The sequence below is a fragment of the Leopardus geoffroyi genome, chromosome B1, assembly GCF_018350155.1.
Source record: "Leopardus geoffroyi isolate Oge1 chromosome B1, O.geoffroyi_Oge1_pat1.0, whole genome shotgun sequence".
Lineage (NCBI taxonomy): Eukaryota > Metazoa > Chordata > Mammalia > Carnivora > Felidae > Leopardus > Leopardus geoffroyi.
In genome coordinates, this window is record NC_059327.1 from 49,960,057 (window position 1) to 49,981,345 (window position 21,289).

At 40.7% G+C, this 21,289-nt stretch overlaps 1 protein-coding gene across 2 annotated transcripts in view; it reads right to left on the reverse strand.

Annotated features, from left to right (window-relative positions):
• Window positions 1-21,289, reverse strand: part of INTS9 (integrator complex subunit 9) — a 101,166-nt gene that overhangs the window by 38,782 nt on the left and 41,095 nt on the right. For both annotated transcript variants that reach the window (XM_045461687.1, XM_045461698.1), the window contains exons 4-6: window positions 18,295-18,357; window positions 13,640-13,779; window positions 11,560-11,646 (exon numbers count right to left, since the gene is read on the reverse strand). In XM_045461687.1, coding sequence (XP_045317643.1) covers window positions 11,560-11,646; window positions 13,640-13,779; window positions 18,295-18,357 — 290 coding nt within the window. The remainder of the gene's footprint in view (window positions 1-11,559; window positions 11,647-13,639; window positions 13,780-18,294; window positions 18,358-21,289) is intronic.

Sequence of the window (21,289 nt, forward strand, 5' to 3'; positions counted from 1 at the left end):
AGGTTCAACATCTAAGTGTTAAGAATTCCAGAAAGAAAGAACAGAAAACACAAGGGAGAACATTTTAAAAACAAAAAAATTTTTTTGCCAAAATTGAAGTTCTTAACTTTTCAGACTTAAAGTTTTTATACAGCAAACATGCTTTCTAAAAAAACAAAACAATATTTTAAGCTCTGTAGACCACATTCTGTCGCATCATTCAACCTAGCTATGCAATGCCACAGAAAATATGTAAATGCATGAATGTGGCTGTATGCCAACAGAACTTTACTTATAAAAACTGGCAGGACACATTTGGCCCACAAAACAGGGGCTTGGCCACAGTTGCAACCTCTGTTCTAGAGAAGGACCCACTAAGTACTCAGCCCATGAATGAAAACTGTCCCTTAGTAAAACCACATCATCATGATTTTCTTTCTTTCTTTTTTTTTTTTTTTTTTTAAATATCATCGTGAGTTTAAGGAACAAAGAGGATATTCAAAGTTTTCACAGAGGAGTAAGAGGGATACATACCACAGATTTAGACTCAGAATAGTACTGGACTTTTCAACAGCACTTCTGGAAGCTAGAGAAAATTATATCAAATCCAGATTTGTATCCATTGGAGGGTGAGGGCACAACAAAGGCATTTTAGATGTGCAGTGTCTCAGAAAGTTTGCCTCCCATGCACTCTTCCTCAGGAAGTTAGTAGGGAATGTGCCTGGCAAAATGAAGGCATGAACAAGAAAAAGACCCAGAAAACAGAGGTTGCAACAGAAGAAAGAGGTGAGGACCTCTTCAGGATAATGGTGAAGAAAATCCTACATGGAGAGCCATGCTGCAGGCCCAAGAGCAGCTGAGATCAGATGGGGGAAAGAGAAGGTTCTGGGAGAGAATTTCCAAGAAGATAAAACTGTTACAACACACTGAGTTTGAACATACTGAGAGACTGGTACAAAGAGACAGGGTGGAGATAAATTAGTAAGAAGTGTATAGGAAACTAAGCAGACAAGATCATTACTAACTCAAGGGAAAACAAAAAGTTGTACAAGAAAGAAAAGTAATCCTAACAATGTTATAAGGCCAGGGAGTTGCATTTATACAGTCAGAATAATGTAAACACTGAATAGAGGTTTAGCTAACCTAGCACATGGATCACGCTGTCCCAATTCTCCTTACCTTTGTTTCTCCAGCAACAAAATATTAATAATCCTTCTTTTTACCTTCTGCATAAACACACTCATGAAGATTTTATTTCACTTATCTGTCCTACATACACTGGATTGCTTTAGGTTTTACAATATTTATTCAATAAATATTTAGCCCTGACTACGGCCATAGCACTGAAGTCCTATAAGGGCTAGAACAGGCACAACATAAAGGCTTCTGCTCATAAGGAGTTTAAGTCTAAAACATTTTTACAACAGTACAAGGCAATAAAAAGATGTTAAAAGCCATGAGTCATCCCTGCCTGCAGACTTGCCTTCTCTCACTGAAGGGTCTAAAAGATATATTGAAAATGCAAATCCACACACACACACACACACACACACACACACACACACACACACGCCCACCCACCCTCCCTCCCCCTTTTCACTTTAATGCTTCCCATTACATTCAGAATAAAATCCAAGGCTCTTAGCATGACTTTATAAGGCCCTTCTTTATCTGGGTCCTGCCTCAGCCTTTGTTCTGTATACTGAGCTATAAACAGCTCTCTTGGTGCCAGGCTTCCTCCAGCCTGTAACCTATCATGTTGTCTCCTCTTCATATTTTGTGTGGACAACACTTACTCCTTTAAAATATAGACAGCTTCTTTTTCTCAGGTCTTGTGACAGTGGTCAAGGCCAGGTACACATCCTATGTTCTCTTTGGGAGAATGGCCTAACTGTGTATCAGAGACAGGGAAGTGGTACAGGAGAGCCCTTTGGATGCAGCTAGTGGTAGGGGCTGCTGCTACTGCTTCCCTTTTCCTTTCACACCCCTGTTGACTCTCTGCCAACTACTTGGAGGAAGGAGAGGTTTCTCTCAGAGGCACCTGATGGAAGAAACAGGATTTACAGTCTTGTCTGGATATAAATCCCAGCATTACTTCTTCACCTCTGAGCCTCAGTTTCCTTATTTGTGAAACTGGGAGAGCAGCACCTCTAGAAGAATTTAGAGTTGTTCTGTGAGGGGTAAATAGTATAATGTACATGAATGTCTGGCAGAGAACAGATGCTGAATAAAGATGGTCTCTAACCACTCCCTCCCCCAATTCCTCCCCTCCCAAAACACAGCCAACACAGCTCCAGGAACATACGCATTTTCCAACAGTATCAGAGTAAACTTCAGCCCAGGGTGATTTACTTCAATGAGCAGCAATGACTCTGAACTTGAGTGGCCCACGCACTGCTCTATAGGGTCTCAAGAAAGAACCCAAGCTACTCCCCTGCTTTAGCGCCTTCTTTAAATTCCTCAGGATCAGGGAGCTTCATGGTTTGGGCACCCTAGTGCTGACCTTCATAAAAATAAAGACTTCTTACTTTGGGCTGGGTATGAGAAGAAGGGTTTGTTTCTAAGCTTTAAGCCAGAGCTGGAAGGCTATTATGGGAGTGGCTTGAGAGGGTGGGGAGGATGAAAAATAACACTTGCAGCCCAATCACATCTTTCAACTTAGGTGAATTTGTCTTACACTGCCCTCAGCTTTGCCAAGGTGCTGCAACAGAGTCATCTCTGTTAGAGGTGGAGCAAAAAGTCATACTCAAGGCTAGATTCAACCCGCTTTCCTTACAGTGAACCTTCTTCCCATCCCTTGACAACCAGTACGGCCATTACCCAGAACAACTTTCTGGGCTTTACTTTCTTCCCTTGAGGACCCTTCCCAGCATACTCTCCCCTTGCCATCTGGGACAATGTCCTCTACAAATTAAGCAGATTAAAATATGAAACAGTCTTTCTCAAGATGAGGCATTTGGCTAATGTTTCCTTCACTCTCTGTTGGAGATTAAACAATCATATATTCAACCTCTAGAATAAGCCAGCAAATGCTGAGCCCTTGATAAGGGAAAAAGGGAAGACCAAAGATGTGAAATATCTATTACTTTTGTCTTCAACAGTCCAGAACCTACTTCTGAAGAAATTACTAGAGTGTAGAGAATAACAATTTCCTTAAGCAAAACAAAAGACTTGTGAAAAATTCAGGTATATTTCAACTTGGATCTTCTCTCATCTTCCTGTTAGGGCAAATGGCATCGAAATAATAAATTTATGTTCCAGAGAAACTGAGGAAAGCATCTGTTTATAAAGAAACATTCATGATGATTTTTTAATAACTAGTTTAGGAGAGCACTGTTGGGAAGGAGATAATAGCCTTGTTAAATACAACAATAAAAACAATAACATATATGTTTTTATTCCATTATATCGTATTACTCACACCATAGTATCTTTTTGCATTTTTGTATCCTGACTGAGCAGTGCCCAACACAAAAGACACTCACAAAATAAAAATGTCTGTTCACTTGTTGCCCCAGGAAAGGTAGGAACCAGTGAGTCAATTATTGACAAGTTCTGTCCAAAGTGCACCAATAAGTTTGGCTAGAGAGCCCTATGACAGTGTGTGAAGAGGTGAGAACTTCAGGGAAGAACCAACCAGTGAGCCAGAAGAGGAAGGCTATGCAGGTCCCAAGGACTCTGGTCTCGAGTCTGACCTGCTCAGTGCAGGGTTTTATGGCAGGCAGCTTCTAACATGGTCCTAAGGATCCCTGGCCTTCTGTATTCACTCCCTTGTGTGGTTCCCCTCCCCAGAGGGTGGGCTGGACCTAGTGGTTTGCTTCAAGTGAAGAGAATATGACAAAACTGAAGGGATGTCACTTCTTCTAAGATTAGTTTACTAATGACTGTGACTTCCATCTTGCCCATATTCTCTCTTTTGTCCTCTTGCTCACTATGATGAAACCGCTGTGAGACGCTCTGTGGAGAGGTTCACACACAAGGGCCTGAAGGAGGCTTCAGTCCATCACCTGTGAGGAACAGAACTGTGCCATCACCCACGTGAGTGATTCCTTCCCAGTGGAGCCAGAGAGAGGTGAAGCTCTTGTAGGCGACTCAGAACAGACAACCCAGTGTTATTCATAAATTATAGTTTTCTGGATCACATGTTAGCACAGAACCCATGTTTAAATACCTTAACTAAGTCTGGGCTTTCCTGAGGTCTCCTCAATGACATTTTTATAAGCACTAATTATACAGAACTTCTGTAGAAGGGTATTCTTCATATCCAATTTAACTTCAATTTTTGCTTATTTTGGTTGCAACATTGAGCGATTTACTTAACCTTTTCTTTCCACCATATTTCTAAACTGAGGGTAAAATACTTCCTTCAAAGATTGTTGTGAGGACTACAGCAAATGTGTTATTTATATATATATATATATATATATATATATATATATATACACACACACACACACATACACACACACACATATATATATAATCATCATATATAGGATAATCAGTGCTTTATGAAATTTAGCTTAATGAAATTCAATCACTTTTTTTTTTTTTTTAATTTTTTTTTCTTTTTTTTCAACGTTTATTTTTTGGGACAGAGAGAGACAGAGCACGAACGGGGGAGGGGCAGAGAAAGAGGGAGACACAGAATCAGAAACAGGCTCCAGGCTCTGAGCCATCAGCCCAGAGCCTGACGCGGGGCTCGAACTCACGGACCGCGAGATCGTGACCTGGCTGAAGTCGGACGCTTAACCGACTGCGCCACCCAGGCGCCCCTGAAATTCAATCACTTTAACTCCCCCCTTATACTTAAATTCTTGGGGTATCTTATTCTGGTACCTTTTATTGAGTACACTATTTTTCAGATTTAAAACTAATTATTTGTCATTTTTCTATTGGGAAATATCCAGAGGTTTCCTTTTTCATACAGGTTTGGTGACAAAATTTCCACAATTTTGGTGAATTTCCTATCAGCTGCAGAAGAGATTTAAACTAGGAATTAGTCAAATATACTGGTGGCTTTTTCAAATGACCAAAGTTTCAATAATCTTTTCTACAATGTTAATTTCCAATTCTTTTCTCTCTTTCCTGGTATGCACTGGCTGGTTTGAACCAATCCAGTCACTTCTCAATCATGCCATGTTGCCCTGTTTTTGCCTCTACCCTTCCTTTATCTTAGAATCGCCTCTTCCCTCTTTGAAACTCTATTTAAATCTGCCAAGTCCAGTGTAAGTCTGGCCACTTAGTATATAATCTTTGCTTGACAAGCTCCTTGGGTACAGGGATTATGTCTTAAACTTTTGGGGGTATTTTCCTGCAAACTTATCATGATGCCAGGCACTTGGCAGTTAGTCAATAAGTCGTCTGAATTCCATATTTATATTCACAAATTCCTTTTATTGACACCCTTTTCTTACTCCTTTGCGGTATTTAGTCACTTGGTCACTACTTCCTTATATTTCCTAACATCTAACCTAATTTTCCCTAAAATTCTGCTTGTGCTTACCTGAGGCTGTAATTATAGAGAGGGATTTATAGAGCCATTCGAAGCTATTAAGATGATTGGCTGATTCAGGAAAAGTTGGATAAAGAAACCCAGTGGGAACTAGTTCTATTTTTTCTGGCTTTCTAATTTATCAAAGTCAAGTTCTCAGAGTCTAAATGTTTAATAAGTACTTTCTAAAAGATTTCATTGTTTTGTTTTTTCTTATCACACTTGAGTACTTAAGAAACTTTCCCTCAGTGTTCTGACATCATGCCAGAGCTCTGCTGTCTCTTCTTCCATCCTACCAGCATCCAACAAGCAGCAAAGACCATGTGTTTGTGTTAAAGAGTAAGACTTTTAAGTCCATAGGGACCACTTAAAAGCTTAGAGATAAAACACTGGTTGGGTTTTTTCTGAGTGTGTGATGAATGAAGGAATCTGCAAAATGAATGTAAGAGCAGAATACAAAGAATATAAGCAACAGCAACGTCTTTTTCCTCTCATTACAGGAAAGTGTGCTTAATATACATGTGAATGGGGTGGGGTGGAGATGTTTTAGCAGAGTGATGATCTATGTGGAGTTTACTAAAGTGGAGCTTGATAATCAAGTATTTCTCAATATTTCTTTTTAAGTTTATATAAGAGAGCAAAAGCATGTGAGCAGCGGAGGGGGTGGGGGCGAAGGAGTGAGACAGAGAAGAGGGAGACGGACAATCCAAGTAGTCCTGCACTGTCAGTGCAGAGCCCGAGGTGGGGCTTGAACTCCTGAACTGTGAGACCATGACCTGAGCCAAGATCAAGAAGAGTCTGACACTTAACCAACTGAGCTACCCAGGCGCCCTGGGCATTTAATATTAACCTAAAACTATAATCTCTGATTTTTGTTTTAGACCCATTTATCTCTAAAAAGGACAAAGGCAATTGCTTAGGCTACTAAAGCACAATAAAAACAATTCTCCAGAGTACCTAAACTACCTTTGCTTTGATTCGATTCTCATCAAAAAAACCTCTTATCTATAACTTGATCTCTTAAGTGGACTTGCTGACCAGACCGGAGTGTCCTAGATAGATGAACCATTTTAGTTCTGGAGCCAGGCAGATGTCTCAGTATAAAGTAATTAAATGGGATTTTTGTTTGTCAGTCAATATCCTGGGAGTTTAGTTAGCCGGAATCAGTCCCTCAGAGGCTAATCAACTCTGAGTGAAATGAAATGATTAAGTTTCTGGAACTGCAAAGCTCAAGGACAAGCAGTGATGACTTCATCAAAGTACTGCCACTCCATGAACACTGGCTTAAGGAGCCTCTCCCTTGGACATCTTTAAAAGCTGTAACCTAAGTGAACTTAGAGATAATTTAATTCAATTCTCTTGTTTTACAGAAAAGGAGACTGAGTGCCAGCGTCTGGATGACAGTGCTAACTAACAGGAGACAACTGTGGAATCAGAAAAATGGTTTTCCTTCTTTTATACTACCTTACTTTCATCAGGAAAGGTAGCATCTAAAGATAAATTAGGTTGTGGAAGGCACATGTGTGCTGATTATGGAAAAGAGGTTATGTGAGCCAAGAGTATCATTAAAGGGGAAAAGGATGTTGGTGTTTACAGAGCACCTACTATGTGCCTTGCACTGTTTGAAGGACTCTCATGCTACTTATTTAGTCCTCAACACAACCCTGCAAGGCTGCTAATGTTATTCTTGTTTTATAAATGAAGAAACAGAGCCTAGAAGAAATAAATTGCTACAGCTACTGGGAAGCAGATATGAAATTTAAACACCTGTCTATTTGATCTCCAAGCCCATAGCTTTAATTTTTTCCCGACCATATAGTTAGCCCTGATAAATTCCTCTACAAATACCCATGGAGCATCAGAGCTGAGGAACTTCAACCATGTCTTCTTTTATGTTTTTTATAAGGGATGAACCCACATATTTGAGCTCTGACTACTGAAAACTGCCACAACATTTCTGTCAGGAATATATCGGTGCATAATTCCTTAATGCTTGCAAGAAGGTTATGACAATATCCTGTAATGATTTATCCTTAATTATAACCGTAGACTTCTAGGCTAATACCGGAAAATCCTACCTGCTGGTTTAGTTTCTTAAGTGGAATATTCTGTTCTAAATTTTCCTGTTAAAAACCCTAAACCTTGAAGTGGGTATGGGAAAGTCAGAGACTCAAAAATTATCTTGCAGAGGGAGTCTCCTTTTCCTACCCTTCAAAATCTTTTTCAAGAAGAGTAAACTGCGGCCATCAAAATGAGGAAGAAAGATGTCTAACTTCTAAATAAATCTCAAGGAGCGGTGTCAACTGAGGCAGGGGAGTCAGACAGCTGCCAAAAAGCAAGAGTAATAGCTTCTTTTGCTATACATCCTAATAGTAAATCAAACGCTAACTCAAACTAACTTCAAATGATTTAAGAGAATTTGTCAGATTCCTTTGACCAATGAGTCTGAAAGGTTTTAATTAATTTATTTTTTTAGTTCATGGTCTTATTAAATAACTTAAGCTACCAAAATGCATCAATTCTAGGCACTTAACCAAGAGACCGCCTGTGTGAAGTTTAAGTCAAAAACTTGGGGCCTGAGTCTCAAATCCAACTCAGAGGTGTTTTACTTGGATCATACAGGATTTTATCTTCATGTGTGAGCCAACATTTTAAAAAGATGAAAAAAAAAATCACATTTAAAACATCCAGAGTTTGGGCTTCTCTTAAAAAAAGAAAAAAAGAAAAAGAAAAGGAAGATTTGGCAGCAATAGACTCACGTTTCCATATGGCCATAATCTGCTGAAGCTGTGCCCCTTTAGAGGGATGTGATCCCTAGTCCACAGTTACAGGTGGCCCACCTTACTCCTGTATTGACCTTTCCCATCCCTGGAGTCATCTGAGTTTGTAAGCCCTACTTAAGACCCCTCTCAACAAGGTGAGTACAGGAATTAAAGGGGGAAGAAAAGAGGGGAATGAAAAAATAGAAGACACAGCCCATATCACTTGGGAAAAATGTCAATGTAACAGACAGCAAAAAACAGTGTTTCTCACTCAATTTAGTGTGCCACAGTACTTTGGGACACTAGATATGAACTGGCTCGTGACAGAAATTTTAAAGTGATGTAAAGCCTTCAGCATAAATGTTATTCAAATGGAGCACTTTTAGTATTCTGGCCCAAGGTTAAATTCTAGGTGAGTATTTCACAAGAACTCTTTTGTCTGATGTCAATTACAAAACAGCTCTTCAAATTCCTCTACCGCTTGTAATATTTATGCGGAGTTTATCCAGGAGAAAAAGAGGACATGGCTTGCTCGGTTTGTTTCTCTAACACTCAGCATATTCTTTCCAATAAGAGTCTTCTCTTTCTCTATCAATAACTATGGCTCATCTTGTGCTCAGATGCCAAAACACAATACTTGATCAGGATCAGAAATATGGTTTCAATATATGAAATAATGAAATGAGGTCTTCTCCACTAGTCCAAGTTATTCAGCTTGCTCCTTTACCAAGTTAGCTTTCAACAGTTTCAGATTTTTGCCCACTAGGTGGCGAATTCAAGGTTTTAATTCAAGGAGCACCCTTCTTTAAAAGGGAGATTTCCTAAGCATCTTAGGAAATAACTTTCAGTCTACCCCTGCAACCTTGCCCTCCCCATCCTCTGCTCCTTCAAGGTCATTTCACCCTTCTCCCTCATAAACGATGGCACTTCTTTTGTAAGTCAGTTATCTCGTTGTATTTTACAAAGAATGGGAGGCAAAGGAAAATTGCCAAGGACTCTGCCCAAGGTCACAGAAGAAAAGGCAAAATAAGGACATGGGACTTCCTAAGACTTGGCCCAGGGTTTGGGAGCCAGGAAACAGTGACCTTTGAACATCACTTCTGGTGTGCCAAAATTATCTGTGGAAGAATACTGTAAGGGGTATAAATTTAAAAGGAGGAAATAAGGGCCAATGTGTACATATTCCATGGGGAAAGAGAACAAAGTCCTAAAATTTCTAAGGCGGGAAATGCACACAGCTAGGTCTGATGTGCTCCAGTGGGCACACAGGAGAGAGAAAGAAAAGGGGAAGGAGGGATAGGAATGGGCAGGAGGAGAGGCAGCTGAGAACAAGAATGCAAAATGAGAAGGGAAAGGGACCTTGTCTTAGGCAGGTGGGTGTACACACAGAAGAGTCAGACACACGTGTGAGTCTTTCCTACCATGAAGCCATACAGACACCATATCCCTAAATCACAGAAATCGAGACCCAAACAATATCCATAAAACAGAGAAAAATGAGCACAGTTACACATACTTCCTCCTCTCCTCACCTGAGGGGGCTCACATGCACTCAAAAAGTGACATGTGTGCCCTCAAGGCAGCCCGGCATAATGGTTAAAAGCACAAACTCTGGAACCAGGCTAGCCCTACTGCCTGGGTTCTAATTGAAATCCTACCACTCACTAGTTGGCTGACCTTGAGCAAGTTACTTAACCTATCTGTGCCTGTTTTCTCTTCTGCAAAACGATCATGTTACAGAACTAAATAAATTAAGTAAAATGCTGAGACTTTAAGTGAATTAAGAAAAACAAGTGTCTGGCACACAGTGTAAGTTAAATAAAACAACACATACACAGAGGAAACTCATATGCTCAAACTCTGAAACAGTTACAGTATAAAAACAAAGCATATTCTCTTAGCTACACATACATATTTTTGTAGAAGGAATAGTCACAAAAACTAAGACATTCTAAAGCTTAGATAACTAGAGAGCTCACAAATCACTGACCTAGAGGGAAAGAGAACTCAGTGGCAAGGTGGCTGGAAAAGAGTGGACTTGGGCAGGCACACATGGGACACACACTACTTAAAAAGCCAATGACGAGTTTTTACTCCAGACTCTGGATGCTAGGCCTGGAAGGCTGGGACCACCGTGATGGAGGGTAGGCTCACAGAAACCGCAGTATGCTCAGACTGGCTAGGGTCCTCCGCTACTACTGAAACATGAGCATGGAAGTAGAATCAAGCTGCCTCCTTGCCTCTACTATTATATTTCTACTATGTCACCTCTTACGATCTGGTTTTTGATCCTAGCACTCTAGTGAAACTAACCTCCCTGGGACTTCCATTAACCAAGGGTCTTACCTCCATCTTACATGATGATATTTCTGCAGCATCTGATACCAAATGACAAGGCCAGGTGTGGGGAAATTCCCTTTTACCCTGGGCTGCCGCTCAGCTCTCCTCTGATCTTCCTAAGGATGACTTCACAGCCTCTTTCACAATTCATATCAATTCTTCTCCATTCTGTCTTAGAAATTTCTTCATGCTCCCTGCTACTGCCTCCGTTCAGGCTTTTGTTCTCTCCCCTGGGTTTCTGAAAGAGTCCTACACCTGGTCTTTTGCCTCCATCTCGGCACCCAACCCATCTTTCGTGCTGCTTCTAGAGTCACTCTCCCCCAAATGTGTGATCACAACATTCTCCTTACAAACCTCCACAGAGGGACTTCCCATTCTCCATAATACAAAACTCAAACTTCACACATCAGATTCTTCATTATCTTGCTCCAATGTACCTCTATAGTTTCATTTCTCACCTCTCTGCTTTCCCACTCTCATCCACCCTGTACTTCTCACTGTTCCCCGAATATACTATATCCTGTCATGCTGTGCTGGGACGCACTTCCTGACCTTTTCTATCAGGAAAGTCCTTTTCTTCCTTCAAGACCCACCTTAACTGCCACCTCCTAAGGATGTCCTCATCAGCTTCCCTACACAAAGAGTTCTTCATTCTCTGAGTGCCTATAGCACTGTGACGAGCACCTCTTACAATACATGCCATCCAAAGCTGTAATTTATCTGTCAATGATCTGACTTCCCATCAACCCCTGAGCACCTCAAAGACAGCGCCAATTGTTTTACTAATTTTAAAAACCTTTTGGACCCTGTACAGTACCTTGGACATGGTCTCTCACAATATATTGGTTGTATCAAACATAGCCCTTCCATAAGATAGGGAGTTCTAACAGTAAAAGTGTAAAGCATAACACAAGGAACAAATGGTACTGTTTCACAAAGCCTGTGGGTCTACTGTCAAGGGGAACAGACAGGTCTACTGCTCACCGCTGAATATCCTTGTTCTTCCACAAGGAGGCAGACTGAGCCTTGGGCACTCTTTCAATGAAATTCACCAGCTCTTCCATGAGAAGCCTGAGTTTAAAGAAAAAAGTGATGAGCACTCATAGAAAAATGAGAAAAACACCACATTCGTAACATGGTAGCCAAGACGAGTGGGCTTGTCTGCCTTCCCCCTCCCTAATCATTTTTCTCTCTGTTGCATATAAATTTGGACACCCATTCACATAAACCTGAACAGAAACCCAACCATCTCGTTGAATTTCCATGTTAGACATTTCGAACATAAATGATTTAATTCACCTTTAAAACAAGCCTGGCATGTATCTTATCTTTGGACACTGAAATATACAAGCCCATGGTTTAGCTCTTATTCTTAAGATCTCTGCCTTAATGGAACTAAAAATATGAACGGAGGAAAAGCCAAATGACTGTGAAGTACCTGATTTTGGTGGCAGCAGGGGTGGGGTAGGATTGTTTTTTTAATGACAATATTAAGTGGAAATTTTACACTGGAAAAGCACGTTTTCTTGACATGCGTTTTGGGAATTTACAAAATTCCACATGGAAGAATACTCTTAAGAATTAATCCTAAAAGCCTAACTCAAGACTTGCAAAAGGACAGGTTCTGTGTGCAGATCATGAGATAGATTACCACAAAATCACAACAGAGGGGAACCTAAGAAATGCTTTACTCGAGTGGATCGATGATGCAATGTGCTCTGAGAAGTGCATGGCAGAGACCTGTGAGAATCCTGGATGACTAGAGGATGACCAAAATGCGAGAAAAAGATTTTCAACATCTTGACTCCCCTTTCAGAACGCAGTAGAGAGGACCCATATTGACTCAAATCCTCTCCCAATCAACATAGAGATACGGTAGGCTGTAGTTTTACTAGCACTTGAACGTTGAACAACTTCATTTCATTTCCATCGATTTATTTATTCCCCATCCCATCTCCTTTCATCTTCAAGGAGCAGCACTAGTTCTAGCACATTCAAAGATCTGGGACCTAGGCACATTATCGTTCTGGCTGGAGTTCCTGGAGAACAGTCTGGCGTGTCCTTCCTCATGCTTTAACCTTTTCAGAGTAGAGTCTGATGCTTTCAGCTTATCCTCTCATTATCAGTGATCCACCACCATGAGTTTGCCTTTCCTATAATGTCCCTTCCTCAGATCTCCAGGCTTCTCCTGTACACGTGAAATGTTCTTTAACGTGAGCGGACACAAAAAACAAGGACACATTTGGTTTCTTTCTGGTAATTCCATCTTGTACTTTTGCAAGACACTGGAACCCGAAGCTAAGAGTCTGTATCAACACCTCGATCCTGTATTTTGAGTCTTGCTAGTTTCACTTTATACTATACTTGTTAGTCTGCTTCAACATAATTCTTTTTTCTGGGGTAGATAATTTTCTTCACGTGATTTTTCTCTCACTAAATAATGCTATAGGTACTGGCAGCAACCACTTGCATCGTGAAGGCTTGGGAGGGGCAGAGGAAGAAACAGCAGAGCATTCTCAGAGACAAAGGCAGGCTCCTTTTACTCCTTAGAGCTCTGAGTTTCACCCTGTCACAAGTACAGTCAACTTAACCATCTAATTACTTATCCTGTTTTCTACAAGCTGTCTCCATTTACAGTCTGTGCTAAATCATACAGGGAGGAAATTCTGAAAGCAAAGTAATACGATCTCTTCTTTTCTTCAATAGGCTATGCTCCTTTCTCCTGAAGCTCTTTGCATTACATCTTTGTGACATCTTACTCAACGTTACCTCCCCTAATTAGGGTCATCTGCACAGAGGACCTGTCTCTGCGAACACCTTCTTCCACTCTTTGTTTCAAAAAACCAAACAAAAGACTGAGACTACTTGCTGCATTAATCTTGAGGCAATTCCAATGAATGTTTGTTTTATTTGTGGAGAGTAGTCTACTCACACCAATTCTACTTCTGGGTTAGCTGCTCAGAAGGAAACACCAATCACTCTTGGCACAACATTCTGTTAAATGGTCACCAAGGAAGGAAGGAGTTCTTCAGCCACTTTCTGCTGGGAGAATAAATACTCTCACCTGCCAATCTGGACGGTGGGCTCTGTGGCATACACTGTGCCTGTGAAACCAGTGTGCTCAGTGATGTAGGGCAGTGCCATCATGCAGTGGTAGTTAGAGATGAGGATCACATCTACCGTAGACAGATCTATTAGCTCGGTCTGAAAAGAAAGGGGAGGGAATGATACATATCTGTTCAGGGCACATAGATCAACATGATGTGACTGAAAAATGATGCTGTCAGAATGCAGAGGAGTTGTTCTTGTACTACAGAATAATGATGCCTTTCACGCAACGCTTCTATTCTCTCATTTTAGGATGTTTCCTAATGTTGGCATTAAGTAGCAGGACAGGATGGCTAACAGCGAGAATGCAGCCAGTCAGTGCACCAGCAGCGCTCAGATTTTACCGAAATAGAGTTCTGAGTTAGGCAGATGAGGGGAAATGACAACAGGACGTCTCAGCAGCTGCTGCCTAGCACGTGCAACCAGGTACCGTGAAGCAGAAAGAGCATGACAGAAGCCGTGAGGGGAATGCGAATCTAATGCACCACTGCCATGGATTACTGGTGACAGAGGGAGCAGCTTAGGCACAAACTAGCCCTTCACAAGGCAAATGCAGGAGGAAACTTCTTTTTCTTCTAGAGGGAAATTTTGATCACTAGTGCTGGATACAGATCCAAAACAAATCTAGTGTCAGAATCACAAAAGGAAATTATACTATCATATTCTGCCCTAGCCTTAACCTTAAATTTACCTTTTACTCCACTATTAAGGTCACATGAAAAGGGAAAGACAGGTTGGCAGGTGAGGGAAAATGCCACTTGTGTTTAGTAAACTTTATGAAAACTCTTTCAGCAGAAAGGAATGTTTCCCCATATATTTAAGTCCTACTTGTCCTTTAAAGCTTAATTCACTTCCTCTGTTAAACCTTCCTGATTTGCCCAGATGAAAAAAACACAATTCTTTCTCAGAAAGAATTACCAAGGCATTTTCTGGAAGCCCTCTTTTTTTTTTTTTTTAAGTTTATTTATTATGGGGGGGGGAGAGGGAGGGGGAGAGAGGGAGGGAGGGAGGGAGGGAGGGAGGGAGAGAGAGAGAGAGAGAGAGAGAGAAAGTGAGTGAGTTTGGGAGGGCAGAGAGACAGAGGGAGAGCATCCCAAGAAGGTTCTGCACTATCCGCCTGATGTGGGGCTTGAACTCACAAACTGTGAGATGATGACCTGAGCCAAAGCTGGATGCTCAACCAACTGAGCCACCCAGGTGTCTCTATGTAGATGCCCCTCTTATGACTGTTGCCATTCTGTAAAACAACTCCTCAAAGCACCACTTTGTCCCTCCAATATTAAATGTCTCTGAGGGTAAGAATCCTGTGTGACTCATCTCTGTCCCCTCCCAGTTGTGGCAGCCAAGTGCAAAACAGGCCTAGGTGCACTGCTGTTGGAGGAATGCATCATTAGAACTGGCACTTTCTGTGGGAAAAGTGAATTGCGATTATTCAGAGACATTGTCTCAATCACTAAAGTTACCTCTGAGAAATTGTATGGTGTACTAAGGACAGCATAGGGTAAGTCAAGGAAGCGTTTTAGTTGGGAGAATGGGTTGTTGAGCTATTATGTCTCCCACAGAGAAGAAGTAAGAACAAAGAGCTCTGTGCCATCTTGCAAATAATAGAGACAGTTTTCCATTTTGGCTGTGGGTATTTTCTGGTTGAATGGCTTTACATACAAAGTAAGTTAATTTAATAAAGCCGCCAAGAGATAATCAGCTCCTGAGGACAGCATGTAGATTAGAGGTCAGAAGTTACTCACTGCTAGGGCAATGGCAATCTGTGTGAATAAAATGCCTAATGACAGTAACAGCTAATTTACACCACCCTTAACTCCATGTGTGCATTGCACTTCCAGGACAATATCCTCATAAGGAAGGGTCAGGTAACATTCCAATAGTTCTATTCCCTACTACCTCTCTAGAACCATTCTTAAACAAATAAGAAAATTAAGACATAATCGCAGAGTGACAGATCCAGAAGAAAACAAGGGAATGCCTGGGTGGCTCAATCAGTTAAGTGTCTGACTCTTGATTTCGGTTCAGGTCATGATCTCACAGTTTGTGGGATTGAGCCCTGTGTCAGGCTCTGTGCTGGCACTGTGGAGCCTGCTTGGGATTCTTTCTCTCCCTTTCTCTCTGCCCTTCCCCACCCCCCCCCCCAAATAAATAAACTAAAAAAAAAAAAAAAAAAACTTTAGAAAACAAGAAAACAATGGTTAAAACAACAAGAAAGCTCAAAAGCATCTCCTTTCCCTCTTGCACAGAGAAACTGGGTGAGTTTGAAATTTCTCTTTAATATGTAAGAGTCAGCCCACAGAGTCTAGAATGATTAGAAATTTGGTAAGGACAGCTAGAAGAAAAAAATATACGTATACATATATATTCTGTCTGTATATATATCAAGGGTGCCTACATAAGCATTTTTTCCTGAGAAATAAATTTAACATCCAAACCATGTTTATATACTCGCGTTTATGTTTTTGTTTACATTCTTTCACTCAAAATCCAATAAAGATTATTTTAATTTTAAACTTGTTGTATATAGACATTTGGGTTCTATAGACCATGAATTGGGTCAAACACTCATAATTTATTGGTTTCTTACTATATTGCCCTAGACTTTATACTCAGTCTACAGTGTGGACTTAGGCAGATACAAAAATATTTAAGGTAGTTGCACTAGATTTTAAATTCCAGGAAGACTGGGATTAGCTCACCTATAAGTTTCTGAAGACTGCACTAGAATAAGTATATCTGTCCTGATTCTGTGACTCTCCTATTTTCTCCCAATCATACAATGCCCTGCCTCTACCTTAAAATAGTGACTATTACTAACTTGACACAAACTACAAGACAATACAAGCTGAAAAAACTTACATAGCTCTAGAAGCCTAAATATATCAATAATCCTTTAGCCAAGCAAAAGGTGAACTGTGAAATAGTAATTTTTAAAAAATGTTTATTTAAAACATTTAAATGAGAGAGACAGAGCATGAGCAGGGGAGGGGCAGAGAGAGAGAGGGAGACACAGAATCCAAAGCAGGTCCGGCCTCTGAGCTATCAGCACAGAGCCTGACACAGGGCTCAAACTCATGGACCGTGAGATCATGGACTTGAGCCGAAGTCGGACACCTAACTGACTGAGCCAACCAGGTGCCCAAAATACAAATTGTTTAATTCCAATTTCTAATTGATTAGTACTCCGTGGAGCAGGTCCGAAAGTCATCAGAACACCAATTCATAAATTCTACACTGTGGTCCATAAACTGAAGGTTGCTGCAGTCAGTGCCATATGTAGCAAGCTGAAAATAAATGCAGCACCTGGGATTAGGAATCTTTGAACAGATGGGGACCTGCCCCACTAATTCCTAAATGACAAATGAAGGTGACAAAAGGTTTGAATAGCAGTTAGGAAGAGCTCAGGATTCTTGGCAACTCTTTACCTTCACTGTTTCTCTTACTACTTTATCTCAAACTTGTTCCCTTGTCTGCCACCTTCAGTTACCAATCTTGCTCCACAACTCCAAAAGGGCACATACACATACTTCAACGAGAGAAAACAAGTTTATCTACAGAATATCAAAGAAGGTGTTAAAATGGAAAGAGACGGAGAAAGAGTACAAAAATAAGGGAAATAGTACTTCAAATTTTCTTCTGGCACTGAATTGTGACAGTATTTTCTAGAGGCACCATAATCCACTGGGTACATGGAAAGAACAGGATGGTAGCTTCTCACTGATTTCCTTAGGAACCTGGGACTAGCTACTGGCCTCCCTATACTTTGTCTGTTGAGAATGCCATCTAGACCGCTCTAGAGATCAGGACTCTGTCAACTGAGATTACTTAGCTGCTTTTAAAGTGAATGGGGCAGGGGCACGCCTGGGTGGCTCAGTTGGTTAAGTGTCCGACTTCGGCTCAGGTCATGATCTCATGGTTCCTGAGTTTGAGTCATGTGTTGGGCTCTGTGCTGACAGCTTGGAGCCTGGAGCCTCCTTCGGGTTCTCTGTCCCTCTCTCTCTAACCCTCTGCTGCTCGCCTCTCTCTCTCAAAAATAAATAAAAACAAGGAAACAAAAAATTAAAATGAATGGAAACTGACCTTTGTTTTCTTTAAAATGATAAAACTGACCCCAAACTCTTAAAACAAGTGTCACTGTGATAATAATATGTAAGTGAATAGGTATCCGTGGCTCAATTCAGAATCTGTGAATTTCAAGCAATATTTGATATTACAGGTTACTGTATTGGTTGAATAACAGCAATTCCCAATTACCCACTGTAAGCAAGACTACAAACAGTATGGCTAATCTAAGACACAGGGATATAATTACAAAACTGAAAGCCTTGAGTTATTTCTGTATCATGCTCAGAACGATGCCCTGGTACAAGTGTCAGTGGGGATTATAGAAAGAGCTAGGAATACAAAAAGGAGAGTTAAATTTCTTACAGATAATATAAAAGGCTCCTAAATGATTATATTTTAGTTGCATGATAATGTGCCTGGAATAATAGATTCATTTCATTTTGAAAACAGACAGCTAAGCCCCTTAAGATTATTTCTTGACTTCCATTTTGAGAGATGACAAGATATGCTTTGTTTCTACAATAAGAATCACTTTCATCTTACCTCTGGCAAGCAGAATTCAGGCACAGAATCCACAAATACATGACCTGAGCACTCTTTTAATTCCTAAAAGAAACCAAAAGGAAAAAATTCTAGGAAGAGATATCTAACAGATATAGCACCAAAGAAACTTCATTCCCAAACCAAACTTTCCATGAAGAATCACAGACTGCTAGAGAGTTGGAGGGAAGTCGGAAGGTTATTCAGGCCAACTGCTTTCGTGTTTAGGCTCAGGGAGGTTAAGTGTCTTATGCAGGATAAAAAACGCTGGTTGGTGGCTGACTTGGGGCTTGAATGTGCATTTCTCGATGTCTCTTCAAGCATGTGTGGATATACGCTGCTTTCTAAATCACAATGCGGTGCTTCCCAAGTAATAGTTACATAGCCTATACCAGCAATATCAGAATCATCTGGGAACGCTGATGGAAGTAAAGATTCCTAGGCTCCATCAAGGGATTAGAAATCTGGATATGAGGCCTTGAAACCTATATTTATAATAAGCACCTCTAATGATTTTGTTATGCAATCAGGTTAGGAGTCCTGGCCAAGGACAAACGACTTAGAGGCTTTTTCTCCTCCTACCAAGGATCGAGGGGTGAGGGACAAGGGGCAAGCAAGGAGGGAGATGAAGCGCAGAGGGTAGGGATTAAACCACCACCACTACTACCACCTCTGTGAACGTAACCTTTGTCCTCACGGAGCGCACAATTCATTTACCATTGTAAACCACATGTATTTATTCAAAAGAAAAAAGTACACTTATATAGAAAGAGAATATAGTACAATTCCCTACTCTGCTTGTGCCCTACCATATTTAATATGTCTTAGTTTGAATTCCCTCATAAACAGACCTTGAGAAAACGGTGAGTGCAAGCTAACACGGAAGTGCTGAAAAAAGGGCAGGAGGATGGGCGCCCTGATGGGCAATCAGGGGAAAGGAAGGGGGCTGATCATGGGTATGTTACTAAGCTGTACCCCACTGTGGGCAGCTGGGACTTCTTCCCATGGGGAACTCTGAGAAATGGTGTGAAAACACACCTTGGAGTTACCCACCTCAGAGGCAACGGATCTAGGATATTTATTTACATGGTAACTCCTGCGTTTGTGCAGCTTCAGGGGAAAACTCTCTGGCAGACTCATACAGGTATGGGCAGCTGAAATTATGACAGAGCAGCACACTGAAGAGGCACGAGGGGGCCACCTATGGGGTCTGCTACAAATGCCTCCAGAAAGCCACTCGAGTGGCTATCTTCCCACATTATACTTGAAACTGAAATCTGTGGAGGATTTTTTGCTTCATCAAGGTCAAAGTTTTCTGTGACTTTATAAGGAAACCAGTAAAAGTGAGAATTTGCTCGACAGTTTGCTCTTTCCAGAAAAAGAAAAATACTGTTAGAATTTTGTTGCATCATGTTTTCATTAGTCATTTAACATGTATTTCTATATATTCATATACAAGTGTCTTTACACATGGGAGCTTGAATGGTTTTATTCTCAATCTTTATCTGAAATTAGGGTATTAACTATGTAATTCTCCTTTTGAATTTTACAGGTCTTATATCAGAACCTTGACAGAAGGTTTCCTCCCCTTACCTTCCACAGTAAACTCTGGTTCCGGTTCCTCTCTTTATATGACCACCTTTTAAACAGTGAAACACTAAGCCAAAAACGGACTGAAAATAGTTCTTAATTACAATGTACCTGCTAGGTAAAAACAAATGAACAATTATGTTTAATGGGAGAAGACTCCCAACTCCCTTAGGATGAGGTTAAATATGATTAGAGACAAATCATGGGAAATTTCAAAGCCCTGACTGCTCTTAAACTGGCTATGTAATCTTCTTCATAATGCTACACATCAGGGCATGTCTAGCTCACATGACAGAGCCTCTTCTGACGCTTTCTGGCCTGGAGAAGCATATTTGCATTCCACGCACTTACAGTGCCCCTGTATTTTATTCACCACTCCCTTCTAATGAAATGCTCCCACATACACATGCAAGTCATTTTCGCTCACAATGCACTGGTAATGGGATGCTTCTGAGCCTTTCTCAGGGAATAATGATTTACAACCAGCAGGAGAGTTAGGCTGAAATCAGGTGCACAGGTTTCTGAATGTCACATAATTTTATAGTTGGCTATGAGGGAAACCTGGTTTCAAATTATGCATTTGCCTTGCACTGGAGGTTGGGGTGCAGTTACAGAAATTAATTCTGTAAAAACATCCCCTCTTTATTTAACAGTACCTATTACAAGAAGGAAATGCCTTATGCAGATGAGTCATTTTGAGGATCTTTAAATTTCTTTAGTCTTTCAATTGTGAAACTTGGGAGAGGAAGAATGATTTAGAGGACTGAGAATGGCATGGATGAGCTTCACAGTTTTTGACCTTCCTTTGCCTGTGATTTTTTTTTTAGGAGAAAATGTGACTAGATCATAGTTTTAACATTTTTTGTACCTTTGGTCTCTCATTTATAAATTAACTGCCTAAAAACTGGTCGGAGGAAGGAATTATTGTGATGATAATCCAATGTCAAAAATTTAATAGCCTTGAAGAAAAAAGTTATTTAAGTCATTTACTGTAGGGCTAGTCCATGATTAAAGTCAGAGTAGGGCCCCAAATCCTAGATTCCTACTTGTGTGCTCTCTTTTCATACCTATAAGGTTATCCATTCCAGGCTACCAGGAAAGGCTGGAGTGAGATCCTAGTTCATAGTTTGGAAGGCCCTCAATTTGAATTCACCCAAGATCATGTTACTCTCCCACTCCCCCAAGAACATTGCCTGGGAAGTTAAACAATGGCTTCATAGTCTGTTCCCCACAAGGCAGCAAGAGATCTGATCAGATGATGACACTGCCCTCCTGCAATCTTCCATGGCCTCTCCTCACCCAAAGAGTAAGAACCAAACTTTTTTCAAAGCCCCACCTTCCCTAAGCATGGATAGAAGCAGTTTAAAACTCACATACTTGAGGATTTTAAAGTCTTTTTTTTTTTTTT